This window comes from Pterocles gutturalis, unplaced genomic scaffold, assembly GCF_000699245.1.
Source record: "Pterocles gutturalis isolate BGI_N339 unplaced genomic scaffold, ASM69924v1 scaffold2325, whole genome shotgun sequence".
Classification (NCBI taxonomy): Eukaryota; Metazoa; Chordata; class Aves; order Pterocliformes; family Pteroclidae; genus Pterocles; species Pterocles gutturalis.
In genome coordinates this window covers 1-13286 of record NW_010137995.1, presented here as the reverse complement: position 1 = coordinate 13286, position 13286 = coordinate 1, and the positions used below count along the sequence as shown (strand labels likewise).

At 39.9% G+C, this 13286-nt stretch overlaps 1 protein-coding gene across 1 annotated transcript; it reads right to left on the bottom strand.

Annotated features, from left to right (window-relative positions):
* Window positions 1-7318: 7318 nt before the first annotated feature.
* On the bottom strand, window positions 7319-12835 carry PSMD6 (proteasome (prosome, macropain) 26S subunit, non-ATPase, 6). Its single transcript, XM_010082790.1, has 7 exons — window positions 12617-12835; window positions 11925-12070; window positions 10641-10860; window positions 10424-10532; window positions 9107-9275; window positions 7772-7849; window positions 7319-7634 (listed from the first exon to the last, which is right to left on the bottom strand). Exons 1-7 carry the CDS (start codon window positions 12818-12820, stop codon window positions 7538-7540), a joined length of 1023 nt encoding a protein of 340 aa, XP_010081092.1. The 5' UTR covers window positions 12821-12835; the 3' UTR covers window positions 7319-7537.
* Window positions 12836-13286: the final 451 nt, after the last annotated feature.

Here is a 13286-nt window from a genome sequence, read left to right as displayed (position 1 = left end):
GATTGAATGGTAGCCAGTTTGTGATCGAACTCTCCTCTGTTTTTTTGGTTTTTTAAGGTTCTGTTGATCTGAAAGCATAAATGGCAAATTTGTGCTCCTTCGATAGCATGCAGACGTGTTGAAAAATGAATTCCTGATTGCTGCTCGTCCAGAGCCAGGGTCTGCAGTCACCTGCGTCGTGTGGTTTTAAGCCATTGGGAGTAAAGAGTTAGAACATTGTAAATTCTGTCTGCCCTTGAGCATAGACCTGCTTAAATCTTATGGTTTAGATCTTGATTTTTAAGCAGAACATTGTTCCTGGAGCTTTTATTGTCATATAGTTCTTACTGTAAATAATTCAGGAAGCTTAAAATTAATTTTCCTTGCAAATTTGAATTTGCAGTGGCTGGGTTGTTTCTAGACAGATTTTGGTATTAATTTAAGAGATACAGTTTTTATAGTCTTTCCAACTTCTCGTTATGACTCCTGCAGTTTTCTTAACCTAAAAAATTGCTGCAATGATGAACAAAGAATTATACAAGGAAAAAAAAAAACATACTTTTGTATCTTTATTTTGGAATTTCTTGTTCTATTATAAATATTGGAGTATCCCTATTTCAGAAGACATATTTTGTTAATTGATTGTACATATTTAAATATGTATTTTTGCACAGGTCTTTTTTTCTTATATCCAGTTTTGGTACAATTGAGATCATCTAGTATTTATTTATTAATTAATTAAAAAAAAAAAAGCAAATACCTTTTTATAATTTGAAGTGGTTCACTGCCAAGCCAATAGTTAACATGCCTACTTTGCAACTTAAGGGATGCCTCCGTTTTGTGAAAGCTGTGTCCCTTTTCATGTCTCGGGAGTGGATACAAGCGAACGATCGCCCGGGTCCTGCGGTCGGGTTCTGCCGCGGGAACCTGAGCGCAGGATCGGAGCCGAAATGGTCGATCCGGCATTGCTTATCAGTTGCCTGATTCCCAGAAGACTACATTTAGTTAAGTGACACACTGCTTCTCTTTTTTTAGTGTTCGTGTGCGTGTGTGTGCGTGCGCATTCGTGTGGGTCTCATGTGGTTTAAGACTAATGGAAAAACTGAAAGTGCCTGATTATAACTAGTTTTAAGCTTGGACTGTTTAGACAGCTTCTCCTTAAAAGACTTGAATGTTCAGTTGAAATTTTGGAGCTTGCTTTTTCCACCTATATATATTATATGTGTGTGTATTTATGTATGTGTGCGTGTGTATATATATATACACGCACACATACATATATATTTTTTCTGAAATTAATGAGATGGATTGACGAAAGCAAATGATGCTGGTAACTTTTGTAAAATCTTTTAATTAGAATACCTTGTGGTGGAACAATCCCATTGATAACTCATATTTAATATAATGCCAAGGGGTTTAAAGATGGTTTTAACCAGCAGTTTATTTAACTGTCGCATTCTGGGAAGGGAGGGAGCAGGGGGGGGATATTCATAAATGAAATAATTTAGAAAATGTTCAAAATAGTTGGTATTCCAGGAAAACAAAGCAAACAAAAAGTAAGTACCTCTTAAAACCATTAAAAAAAATAGATGTGATTTCCAAATGACATTTCTAAGGCAGTTGTCTTCCTGTAAGAGTTCTCTTGCCAAGGAATCTCTCTCTCGTCTTTCACTCATTCTGTCCTGGAGGAGGGAATTGGGCTTAGAAAGATTCTTAAATGTTTCACTGTTCAGCAGAAAATAATCATTTTTACCTTTTGTGCAAGACATTTTACGTTTTAAAGATAATTTTAAAATGAGCACTACATAAAGTCAATGTGAATGTAGGCCTTGAAAGCATCTTGCTCGCTGTTGAGCCTGGTTCTAAAAGCAATCTCCTGTGTAAAATGTGTGAATAGTTTGATAATTTGTATACATAATCAAGAGCATCTGATCAGCTGAACTCTGTGTTGGCTGCTGTATAGTACATGAACAAATGTCATGGGATAGAAAAAAAATACTTTGGATATTTAAAAGAAAAATAAATATATAGTCTATTTGTTTTGTAACAAGTTTCTGTAAATAAAATAATTTATACTATTTATAAGAAAAAGTTGTGCTTTGCTTCATGAAAAAGATTAGTTTGTTGAACAAACATGTTACTAAACAAGGCAATAAAATTAGGACTTTTCAATAAATGAGGTTGGTTGCATGGAATACATTATATGTTTCTGCTTCATTATACAAATCATTCACCATTAAAGGAAAACATGACCTGTATCGGTGCGTATGTGAACTAATTTCAGAGAATTGGATGTGGTCAAATTCTGTCCCCGTGCCTCAGCATTGCGGGAGCAGCTACAGAGCCAGCCCGGTAGGATCGGGTCCTTACGTACCGCAGGGTTGCGGTCCCTGTGTCTGCGAGGTGCCGTTACCAACACCACAGCATTTTTCCTGCGCAAAGGACATTGTGTTACCTAAGGTTCACACTTTATATTGTTTTCTAAGTAGAATAATGAGAAGCAGCTTTTTCAGCCCCAAATGTGGTATGTTACAGAATTATCGTGGTTGTTTCCTTCCAGAAAAGCGTCTTCCATGTTTTCATAGTTTAAAGAATCCCCTGGGTGAATTCAACAAGTTAAACCCTCTTGCGGGCTTTCCTGTGCGTGTGTCTTGGGACTTGCGGGTGGTGGATGACTTCTGAGAAGCTGTTTGTAAAACCGGTAAAACTCCTGGTGGTGGGACAGGAATCCATAGTTACATCCGTGGCAATGCTTCCTTTCATCTCTCTTTTTTTCTTTCTTTCTTTTTCTCTTACAACAGTAAGAACAACGTTTTCTTTAGTATTTGGAATAAATGCTGCAACATATAAATGGGGGGTCAGGCAGCAAGCAGGTTCTGCTTTGCCATTATTTATAATGAGTATTTCTGATATTCCTACATTTAACTTACCTTTTGTGTTGACTGAAGGTTTTTTGTCTCACCTTCTTGCAAATATCTTTCTTTTCTAGTAGCAATTTCTAATTTCTGCTCCAGCCTATAAACTGTTGGCACTGAAGCTGGTTGTGCTGTACAAGTGACAGCAGCACGGAGCGTGCAGGAGATGGGAGCTCGCGCCGCGGAGCAGAGCTCTCTGCTTGGCATCGCACCCAGGCAAGTTCGTGACTCTTGAGCTGGTTGCATCTGCGCCAGAATTGAAGGATTAATTCTGCATTTATAATAAGGTTCTGTATTCTCTAAAATGGGTAAGGTGAAGAAAGAGGAAAAAAGTTGCACTTATCCTGTATAACCCTGAGTTCTTTGGGGTATCTCAGAGCTCTGCCTGACCTCGGAGAGCTGCTTGGGGGGTATGGGGCAGAGAGGAGAGCTGCTGGGGGGGTTATCACTTCTCCCAGCAACTCGATCGGTTCTGTAATGGGATTTGTCATGAAAAATGCCTCCGACCAGGTGCTGCAGTGGAAGCCAGTAACCATAGGCTTCCCTGAAGTGGCTAGAAAGCAGTTTGTCCCCTGTCACCGATTGTCTCATAGGAAAATACTCCAGTTTATATTTGGGAAGAGTTACTTGGTGGTGGAGGAGTTTGAGCCTGATAGTGCGTGCAATGCAAATCCAAATGTCAGAGGTTCTCGGTGTGTGCGCTTTTGTGCACGTGTGCGTGTTGTTGATGCCCTTTACATTTAAAATGGAAGCTGGTGATGTGTCCTTCAACCCCGGAGGTGTCAGCCTTCTGATGCAGCCGTGTTGGGCTCAAAGGCTGCAACCTGCCCTTGGCAGAACAGCTCCTGAATCCCGGTCCCGCACCAGCAGCACGTGCGGCTCTGGAGGCAGGGGTGTGCAGCTGGCCCGGTGCCCACGCTGTGTACAGCCCAGCTGGCAGCGAACGGCCCTGGCACCCGTCGCCTTTGTAGGCTAAAGCGTTCCGTGGCCATGATGCTTATGCCAACTACCGAAACACCCAATACGAGGGCTTGCAATTGGCTTTATTTAAATGCAAATTCCTTTTGGTTCAGTATTATCACATTCTGCTGCAACAAATAATCAAACACACGTGGCTTGTAGGATTCACCACGGGACCCTTAATGTGACTGAATGCTTTTCTCAGTGCTTTGGCTAAGAACTGCGTTAGCTGCTGGATTTGTTCCTAAGGAGCAGCATGGGATCTTTGTCATGGAAAAGTGGCATATGCTTGTTTTGGTTTCGTTTTTTTTCTGGCCCACCAAACTTCAGGGGAATCTCAAAAACCTTTTCTGAAGTTGTTCAGACTAACCTGCAGTCAAACCTTATTGTAAAGGACAAAGACTGGCTTGAGAAATGCAGTGTAAAAACCTTGTCCGAGCCCATGGAAATGACTGGAGTTGACATCTGTAGCCACGTCAGTACAAAAGCTTTCTTTCAGTTTAGCAGCTTCTTTGTCCTCCATTGTGCAGCTGAGCTCCCTTTACCTGTGTCCCCATCCACAGCAGGTGACTTTTTTTCAAAAGCACCATGTCTCTTGTCTGCAAGGCTAGATCTTAAACTTCCCTCCTGCGTTCCCACAGGTTAACGGCAGCGCGTGCATTGCAGAGCGAGGCGGAAAGCGTCCCTGTGCTGTCGCTGCATCTTGAAATCTGTGTCTGATTCTGGCTACCTTGGTGCTAGTACGAAGCCAGCCTTCCAAAGTGAAATTGGAGAATGGCATTAGTTCAAGGAACTGCACAAGCTTAAATTACAAGAGAGAATGTACAACTTTGGCATGTGGACTATAAATCCATGGAAGGGAGTCAAGACCAAAGCATGAATGGGTGTGTCTGGGGTGCCACTCACAATTGAGTTAAAGAAATGGAAATCATGAGATGGAATAGATGAAAAAGGTAAAACTGATGTGACCATGGGACAGTGAAAGGTAACTTGAAGTTACTTCAGGGTTTAAAGAAAGTATAAATCCTATTGCTTTTGATTTGCTGTGGAAATTGAAGGAAGCAGTTAAAAACGATGGAGAAAATTATGCCCTTGCTCATGGCTCTCACTTGATCAGCTCAAAGCCTGGACCCTCAGCATTCCTACGCTGCAAAATTACTATGTACCAGGTTGCTTTTTCTTTTCTCAAGAGAGCAATAACTAACTGCTCTGGCTAAGCTTTGTGCATCCAGCTGTAGCAGGAGTTGTTGTCCTTCCCTACAACTCTCCAGAACTTTATCCCACTATTTGGCATGGCTGAGAGGGTGAATTGCTGCACAAAAGCAATTTCAGATAAAATTGCTGTGACTCTTTTCTGCCAGGTCTTGGCCCAGAAAGCTTTGTCAAGAAGCCCTACAGGTTCCTCTCCGATCCTCCTTCGCAGGACATAGGCCAAGATCAGAAAATGAGCAAGGCAAGTCACGATCTTTAAAGTGGGTCTTTAATAATTGTCTCTAGTGCAATTAGCGTCTTTCTAGATAAAGCCAACGTCTTGACTAAGAATTGTACTAGAACTAATTTATTGGAGGCACATTGAAAATAAATTCTCATTTTGCTCTGGTAGGATATGCGCACTTCTGGTTTTGAACATTGTTTTTTCACCTACCTGAGCAGAGAACACCAGATTCTGAAATGTTTGGCTCCCACAGGATAGTGATGGTTAGAATAAAATAAAAAGTGAAAGCTCCAACTATCTTACAGCACACTAAGAATCTTTAGTAATACTTTTATTTTCCTCATGAAGTAGCTTCCTTTTTTTATGCTGCTCTTACACTAAAAGAGCAGCAAGATTTCTCGAGTGCATGAAGCCTATGTTAGTCTAGCTTTCTCGAGTAAGTTTCTATTCCCTTCAATTTAGAGTAAAAAATATATATGGTAATACAGAAGCTGAATGGAAATTCTAAGATTTATTTTGTAAAGCTTTGATATAGTTAATTAAAGCCAGTTCAAGTACAAATTCGTTGGAAAGGAAAATTCATCTGTGCACCAGAAATGAAATCCCTCAATTCAGTGAAGCTTATGGCCCATACTGTCTGGAGTGTGGTCTTCTGATATGCTGAACAATTTGCATGTATGGAAGGTGGAAAAGAAGGCATCCAGAACTCAAGTCTTGCGAGCTAGCTGTACTGTATCTGACATGGAACAGATCTAGAAAAACAGAGAGATTATTGCAGCTCTGAAAAATCTGAATATTGGCTGAAATTAATTAAAATGTTATAGGAAGTGATAGACGCGTGAACACAAAATACAGAATCACTAGCTGACCACATGGTAAACAAACTAGGGTTCTCTTGTATTACTCTCACTATTGTAAAGAAATTGATGGTCAGAATTTTCTTCTAATTAGTACTGTCTGAATTTTAAATTTTTAAAACTAGCTACTACTTGGGGTAAAAAAACCAAAATAGCTTTTAGTAAGTAGTAAACGAAAATCAAAAATCATTAGGTCATATTTTGAGTTTCAGAACAGTTCAACGGAGAATATTAATGTCCCCTCAACATTATGTCTGTGGAGTCTAACCTTGGGCAGGTGGCAGTGATTCAAAGATGGGAGATCCTCCGTGATCTTGCATTAAGAGGAGCGGGCATGTGAAATTCCACGCTGTCCTAGCTGTTGCACAGCAGCTTCCCAATGTCAGGATCATTCTGTGGGTATGTCTACCTGTTGGTGTTACTTCAAGCATTAAAGTCACAATGAATCCAGACAGTAAATGGATTCTAAGTGCAGTGGCATCAAACAGCTCACAGAACTAAGTCACAGACTTTCTTTGGAAGGAGAAAAAAAAAACCTCAAGCCCAGCCAAGCAAGCAGGGTAAACAGCTGCTGCCGTAGGCTCTGCTACGGCCAGAAACCATGTGTCATCAGTATGGCAGCAGCCGACTTGAAACACTTATTCCTCAACAGCTGTGAAGAAAGAAATCGTAACTCCCTACAGCATTTGATCAGTTGTGTCAAACAGCAGTAGTATCTTCCACTGTTCCTACCATCATTTTGACATCTGCAAATCTAACACAGGAAGTAATTACAAAGGTAATGCTTTGCTCATGTGCTGACTGCCTTTTCAACAGCTAGCAAAAACGGCATTTTAAGGGAGAGGCTACTTCAGTTAAAGATGTTCCCAAAGTTACAGTCCTTACAGTTTTTGTGGTTGTATTACTGCTTCGCCACAGTCATTTGTGTCCTTATGCCTTCTCCCCTAAGCTGTAACCCTCTTGTAGCAAGAGTTCATCCTATTAATCTCAACTAAAATTTTTGGCTACTTTACTATTTTGCAACTGGTCCTTTTCACTTTTGATTCAAAAAAGAAGTCTTAAAAAAGCAAGCACAGAATTGACGTTAGTTCTCTCTGTTCACAGACCTTGACCCTGCTTTGCTATTAAATACTGAACACTATATACACAGACAAGTAAAGGAACACAATATATTACAAGAGATCACCAACGGTATCATAGATTTAATAAATGAACAGAGATCCATACACCAAAACAGAACATTGTTTACATAATGAAGTGGAAAGTAAAAACACTACCTCTCTTGCTAGTAATTTTTTTGCCTACAGTATACCAAGTTATACAATATATTTATAGGTTACTTCCAAAATGTTTTAAACATCTAAATTTTGCATTCCCTTGCATTAAAAAAATTACATATTAATTACTCTGGAAAGTTTCTGAACTCTGTTTAGCAGCAAATCTCCTTTCTTGATGGTTTCTTGGTACTGCCAATTCTTGCTATCAGGCCTAGGGATAAAAAAAATATTTTTAGAAGTGAGAGTATGTTTTACACCAAGCCACTTACATTTCTGTACTAAGTGTCATCAAAATGTAGAGAGTTCAACTGGGCTGTCAAAAATGGTTTCTAGGAATTAATAGCATACCTGTTAGTTTCTACGATCTCATTTACTTTGTCTATTTTGCAGTGTAATCGCCCAGCTGCAATAAATCTTGAAAGCTCCCTAAGTAAAGAAAAAAAAAAAAGTTGGTTAAATCATGCTTCACCAAGGACTTGTAGACCCAGCAGCACTGAACCTGCTATTACAAAACAACGTTGTCACCACATGATATTTCTGAAGCAACAGCCTACATATTTTCATAAGGCATCTTATGCATCCTCATCTTATTAAAGCTTGGATGTTGTGCACAAGAATAATCATTCTAGTGATCTGAATACAAACCATCTTATTTTCTTCTCAGAACAGATTGTCATGCTTGAGTTAGTGAAACTTCTCACTTTAGCTTAGCATCAACTACTTTTCATATTCAAAGGCAGCAGTCATGTAGTATGCCTATTTGGAACTTACCCTGATGGAAATATCTTCATGCCAGTCAATTCTTAATAGTTCCCTATCCTCAACTAGTTCTAAATATGCTGCTGTTTAAAAAATATTATTTTGCTTAATCAACTGCTGGTCTACAGCACATTGCTGATGGTAGAAGAAAATAACAGTAAGACAAGTTAAAACTAGTAATAAATTACTGGGAAGCATAAGAACAGGTATGACTTTAGAACATTTACCTTTGAATAGAATGGTATTTGGTTTCTCTTGAAACACCTTTTAATTAATTTCTGAATGTTTCAAGGAGCATTTATAGTTCTGTAACACTTTTCTATGTTAGAAAATCTGAAACTTGTCTATGAAAGAAGAATTACTCTTGGGCAGGCATTTGAAACAAAGCCTTTTATATACATAAGAGTCAATTTCTCATTTCACCTTTGTTCTCATCATGATATAAATCTGTTGGTTTTACACTAGAAAACAATTGCAAATTGACACTGCAGCACCTGGTTGATTTAAGTGAAAAACATCAGATCCTGTCCCTGTACCAGAAAGCAACTAAAACTAAAAAAGGGGACTTGTAGGGTACATAAAATGTGGAGATCCCCAGAGTTGTAACAGCTAAGTTTTCACATAGTTGTGAACTAAATCATCCTCTAAAAAGCTTAAGTTTCATAGCTTACGATGGTCCATAGAAATAGCAGTATAAAGAACAAAGTTTTATTAACAAAAGACTCATTTCTCATGGAAGTCATCATGAGAGATTGCAATCAAATTATTTTCTTTACTGAAACATACAGTTCACTTAAATTTAGCCAAATTTTTCCATAGAAACATAACGTGGCGTGTTTAGAATCAAGGTAGAACAAAGATTTTTATTCATAATGAGATTATTGTAAATAATTAAAAGGTATAAAGTGACGCCGAATAACTTACTGATCTATGAATTCTACACTGACTCCGAATGCTTCTGCCATGTATCCTAATGTCAATGACCGGTAAGACTCTAGGAGCTGGCTATACGCGTGAATTCTCATTTCCCGTACATAGTACCGATAGTGAGGTGCAAACAGCCAATCCTTCTTCATCTCTTGCTCTACAACAGCTAAAAATTAAAAAAAAATAAAGTAAATGAGTCAGTAATCTCTAAGAAATGTACAATACCCATTATGTAAATAAAACACACAGCACCAGTTAATAAGAAATCAGTGTGAACACAACTATACTGTGTTCTTGCATAATTCAGGATATGGAAGGCATTCTACACTAAAGAGAAGAAAGTTTGTATAATCTGTATCAGTTCTAAAACCAGAAGCAAACATGCAAACAATATTGTGGCAAAGCTAACGACCCTGTACGTCAGCAGAGAATCCTTCTTTCAGGGTGTGAGCTAGTCTCGCCTCTCCTGCTGGGGGACTGCTACTAAAGGCACGTGCTGGGATCTGTTGTTACATCAGAGCAATGTGCTGCTGGGAAACAAGCAGTACCTTGTGTGTAATTAATTGAAGAAACATTGTTAATGCAAAGTTGGGTAAGGAAATAAGAGTAATTTTCTGGTACCAGCTCTTAAATTAGTTACAAGGATTTCTAGGCACTGAAGACACTTTTTCTCCTGACAGTTTTAGTTCTCAGTGGTAAGGCCAGCACTAAACAATGTTGCCCTTAGCTCTTAATCTCATCAGGCCCAGTCTTCCACAAAATGAAGGATTCTCTTTTACTTTTTCTAAATATCTTACTTTCTCCTGTTCTAAATCTCACAGACAGAAAACAAGCAGTCTGAGAACTGGGAAGAATAAGAGTTTTCTGAAAAGCTTCTCTTCACATAGAAACCAGAGCAGAAAGCCAATGGTAACCACAATGAAAACCTTCTATGTAACTTCTTTTACAGGTTGAAATTTCAGGGCCTTTAGACTACAGGTTTTGCAACTTCTTTCAAAGATAAAACCTTTCAAAGCTTTCCCATCTGACCTAGCTCGTCAAGTAAGCCAGTGTTCCATAGCCATTTTCAAAATGCTTTTCCAGATAATCAGATGTCACCTTTCATAAGGCTCACTGTGTGCGAAATTTTTCTTTGTTTAAAAAAATCAAACAGCAGCAAATCTTAGGTCACTGTTGACAAAAAGAAAATCTCTTTTTTCCTGCATAAAGTAGTTCTAGTTCTAAACTGTAGCTGCTCCACAGAAGTTGTGTATGATCTGAAACAAAAAAACTGAAGCGCCTGAGATAGTGTTGTAGGACAAAACACAGCCTTACCTAATGACTGGAAAAAGGCTGAGTAACGGCATTCGTACAGAGAAAAGAGATACTGTCGTACAGCTGGCAAACTGTGTAACACTTCCAGAATCTCTGCTCCTTTAATAACCTGAAAGGAAACAAACATGTCTGAATACCATCACTTTCAGCCTGGAGACAAACTGGTTAAAGAAAGGCTGTGTCTGTTTGAACCGGTATTTTCATCTGCTTTCCTTACCTTTTCCCTAAGGTCAGGCCTGTCTAATGCGATCATGCTGACATAGACAGTGTATGTCACAAATGTTTTGTAATCCATAAGTTCATAGGATGTAAACGTTGAAACTGTATCAAGGAAGAGCTCCGCTGCTTGTTTGAAATCTCGAATAGCTACGCAGTAAAGGCCCTGGTACACTTTGAGACGGTTTCTCCTGTCCCAGTCTCCTCCTTCTTCTATTAGACTTAAAATAAGACAAAAAGAAATATTTACTTATATAGAGGTATTATGTAATAAGCTATATGAAAGAAGTACAATAACTCAGCTGACACCATGTGGTTAAAGAATAATTTGTTTTATGTTACAGCTTGTTGAAACAGTCCAGGCTTTGTACACCTGGCAGGTAGGAAAGTGGCTTCCTTGGGACAGGAGAGGACAGATGCTTTTGCACAATGCAAGCTGAAAGGAAAAGTTTACAGCCTCTTAAGTTGTGACAACAGACTTTTGAGATGTGCAGGTAAATTTTAGTGTCAACCTCAGCTGTGGCAACATATTCCCACTGCCTTTGCTGCTAAAATCAAAGCTGTCCAACTAGCAGCATAGAAAAAATTTAATTGGCACTTTTCAAGAATCATATTAACACAAAATTGATGTGGCTACAAGCAGGAGCATAGGCCAAGACAAAATCTGCTGAGAAGGCAACGCAAAAAATCATTGCCCAAGGAACACGGTAACTGGGAAGACCCTCTGCCTTGGTCTCTCATGGCACTAGCAGAGATTGGGAACTGCAGCTTGCTACAGGAACCACTGAAGTTCAAAATGCTGGGAGCACAGAGACGGTGAAGCTAGTAGTGGAAATGCAGAAAGGAGAGCTGCCCCAAAACACGCCATGCTGGCAACGGGCTCTTGCTTCTAGATGAAAAGCTGGCACTTCACAGAGCCAGCTGGGTGGCACTGGCAGCAGCTGGATTCAGCTGGGAATCCTGCACTGCACTTTGTTGTACAATCTAATCACACTTGAAGTTATTTGTCTTCCAACAGCTACAGAACAGAAAATTGGGAGTGGGCTACAAAGTCAAATCAAGTAAGCTGCTAAAAGATGGCTGACACAAAACATTAACCTTTCTTTTCCACCTTAAAAATCCAGGAATAGAAAGCTCTCTAGTACAGGGTAACACCCACCCACCACTCTGTGATTCTGTCTCACAATCAGTCTTAGTCATTTCTTGTCAGCAAGGTATTTATCTTCCACTTCTTTTGCTACAGTCTCAAAAGTGCTTTAGTGCACTCTAACAACCCAAGCAGTACCTTTTTGCCTTTTCAATGTTCCGTGTGATGAGGTCATTATCCATATAAAACAAGCCAATCCTTAGAAGATAGAACACGATATCCAGACGATGTCCCAGGGCCACAGTTTTGTCGTAAGTCTTGCGGAACGCAGTCAGAGCTCCCTCCTAACAAAACAGCATTTTCTGTGATAAGAATGTTAAAAGCACCTAGAATATTTACAAAATGTCTGTCCTAAGTATATGCACTGTCTTCTGCTGACAGGCGTAACCTTTTCAGTTTCCCACAGAACTTTAGCATTAGGTAGTCTGAATTATCTTAAAGAACCAAAGTTTAAATCAAGTTAAAAGAGCCGTTCCTCATAGATCTCGTACATCTAAGCAAAATGAACACTATCACTTGAAATTAAGTTTGACTATGTAAATAGTTTAGAAAAGTTTAAAAAGACACAAGGAAAGTGAAAAATAACATCTCCAAATGGAAAATAACTTTTTCCCTTTTCAAAAAAATTTTTTCTTTCAAGGACTACTTGTTTTTCTCTAGAGAATTTAAATTTCAGTCACAGCTTCCCCTATTTCCCACCCATGTCTGAGGTGTGCCATAAAGAGAACACACTGGTAAGTCACCCAGTGCTCAATGCAACCTGCCTAGCTAAGAGGATTACGTTGCAGTGTTTTTAATATGAGTCCATAAACCCTCTGCCATGAACCAACCTTGTCCCCAATCCTGCACAGGTACTCAGCTTTGGCCATCATTGCGTCTCGGATTTCACTTTCCCCCAAGATCTTTTCTGCATCTTCTAATTCATTGTCAAGTCGTTTCAACTCTTCCTCATTCGCTTTCTTCATTTTGTTCAACAGATCGGTGTCTATCTGCCATTCCAGAGACTTGCAGAGGGCTTCATAGTATGGAGCCATATCTGAAAGAAAAGCAAGAAGGCTTCTGCTGTTGATTGCTGCAACAAGTGCGTGTGTGTTTGTACAGCAGAGCACGGAAAGACAACACGACTGTCAGTGCCAGCTACGTCCTTGTTATGATCAGCTACCTACTCAACCCGGACACACCAGAGCCAATGTTTCAGCACACCTTGCCTGCCACACAGCTTTTTGCTGACTCCTTTCAACCACTTCCCTCTTTATACCTCTCCCATCTGCCCTCCCCTTGCTATTTATCCAACTCTGAGCACAGCAGACCCCGACGCTCAGCTCATGCCTTTTAAAACACCAGCACGACGCTAACACTGGGCACAGCCGGGGCCAGGGCATCCCACCGCCATCTCCAAACCCTCCCTCCCCCACCAACCCCCCTCCCCGCGGCTCTCTGTCCGTGCCCCAGGGCCACACCGATGCCCTCCACCCGGGAAACGTGCACAGACACCCCCCA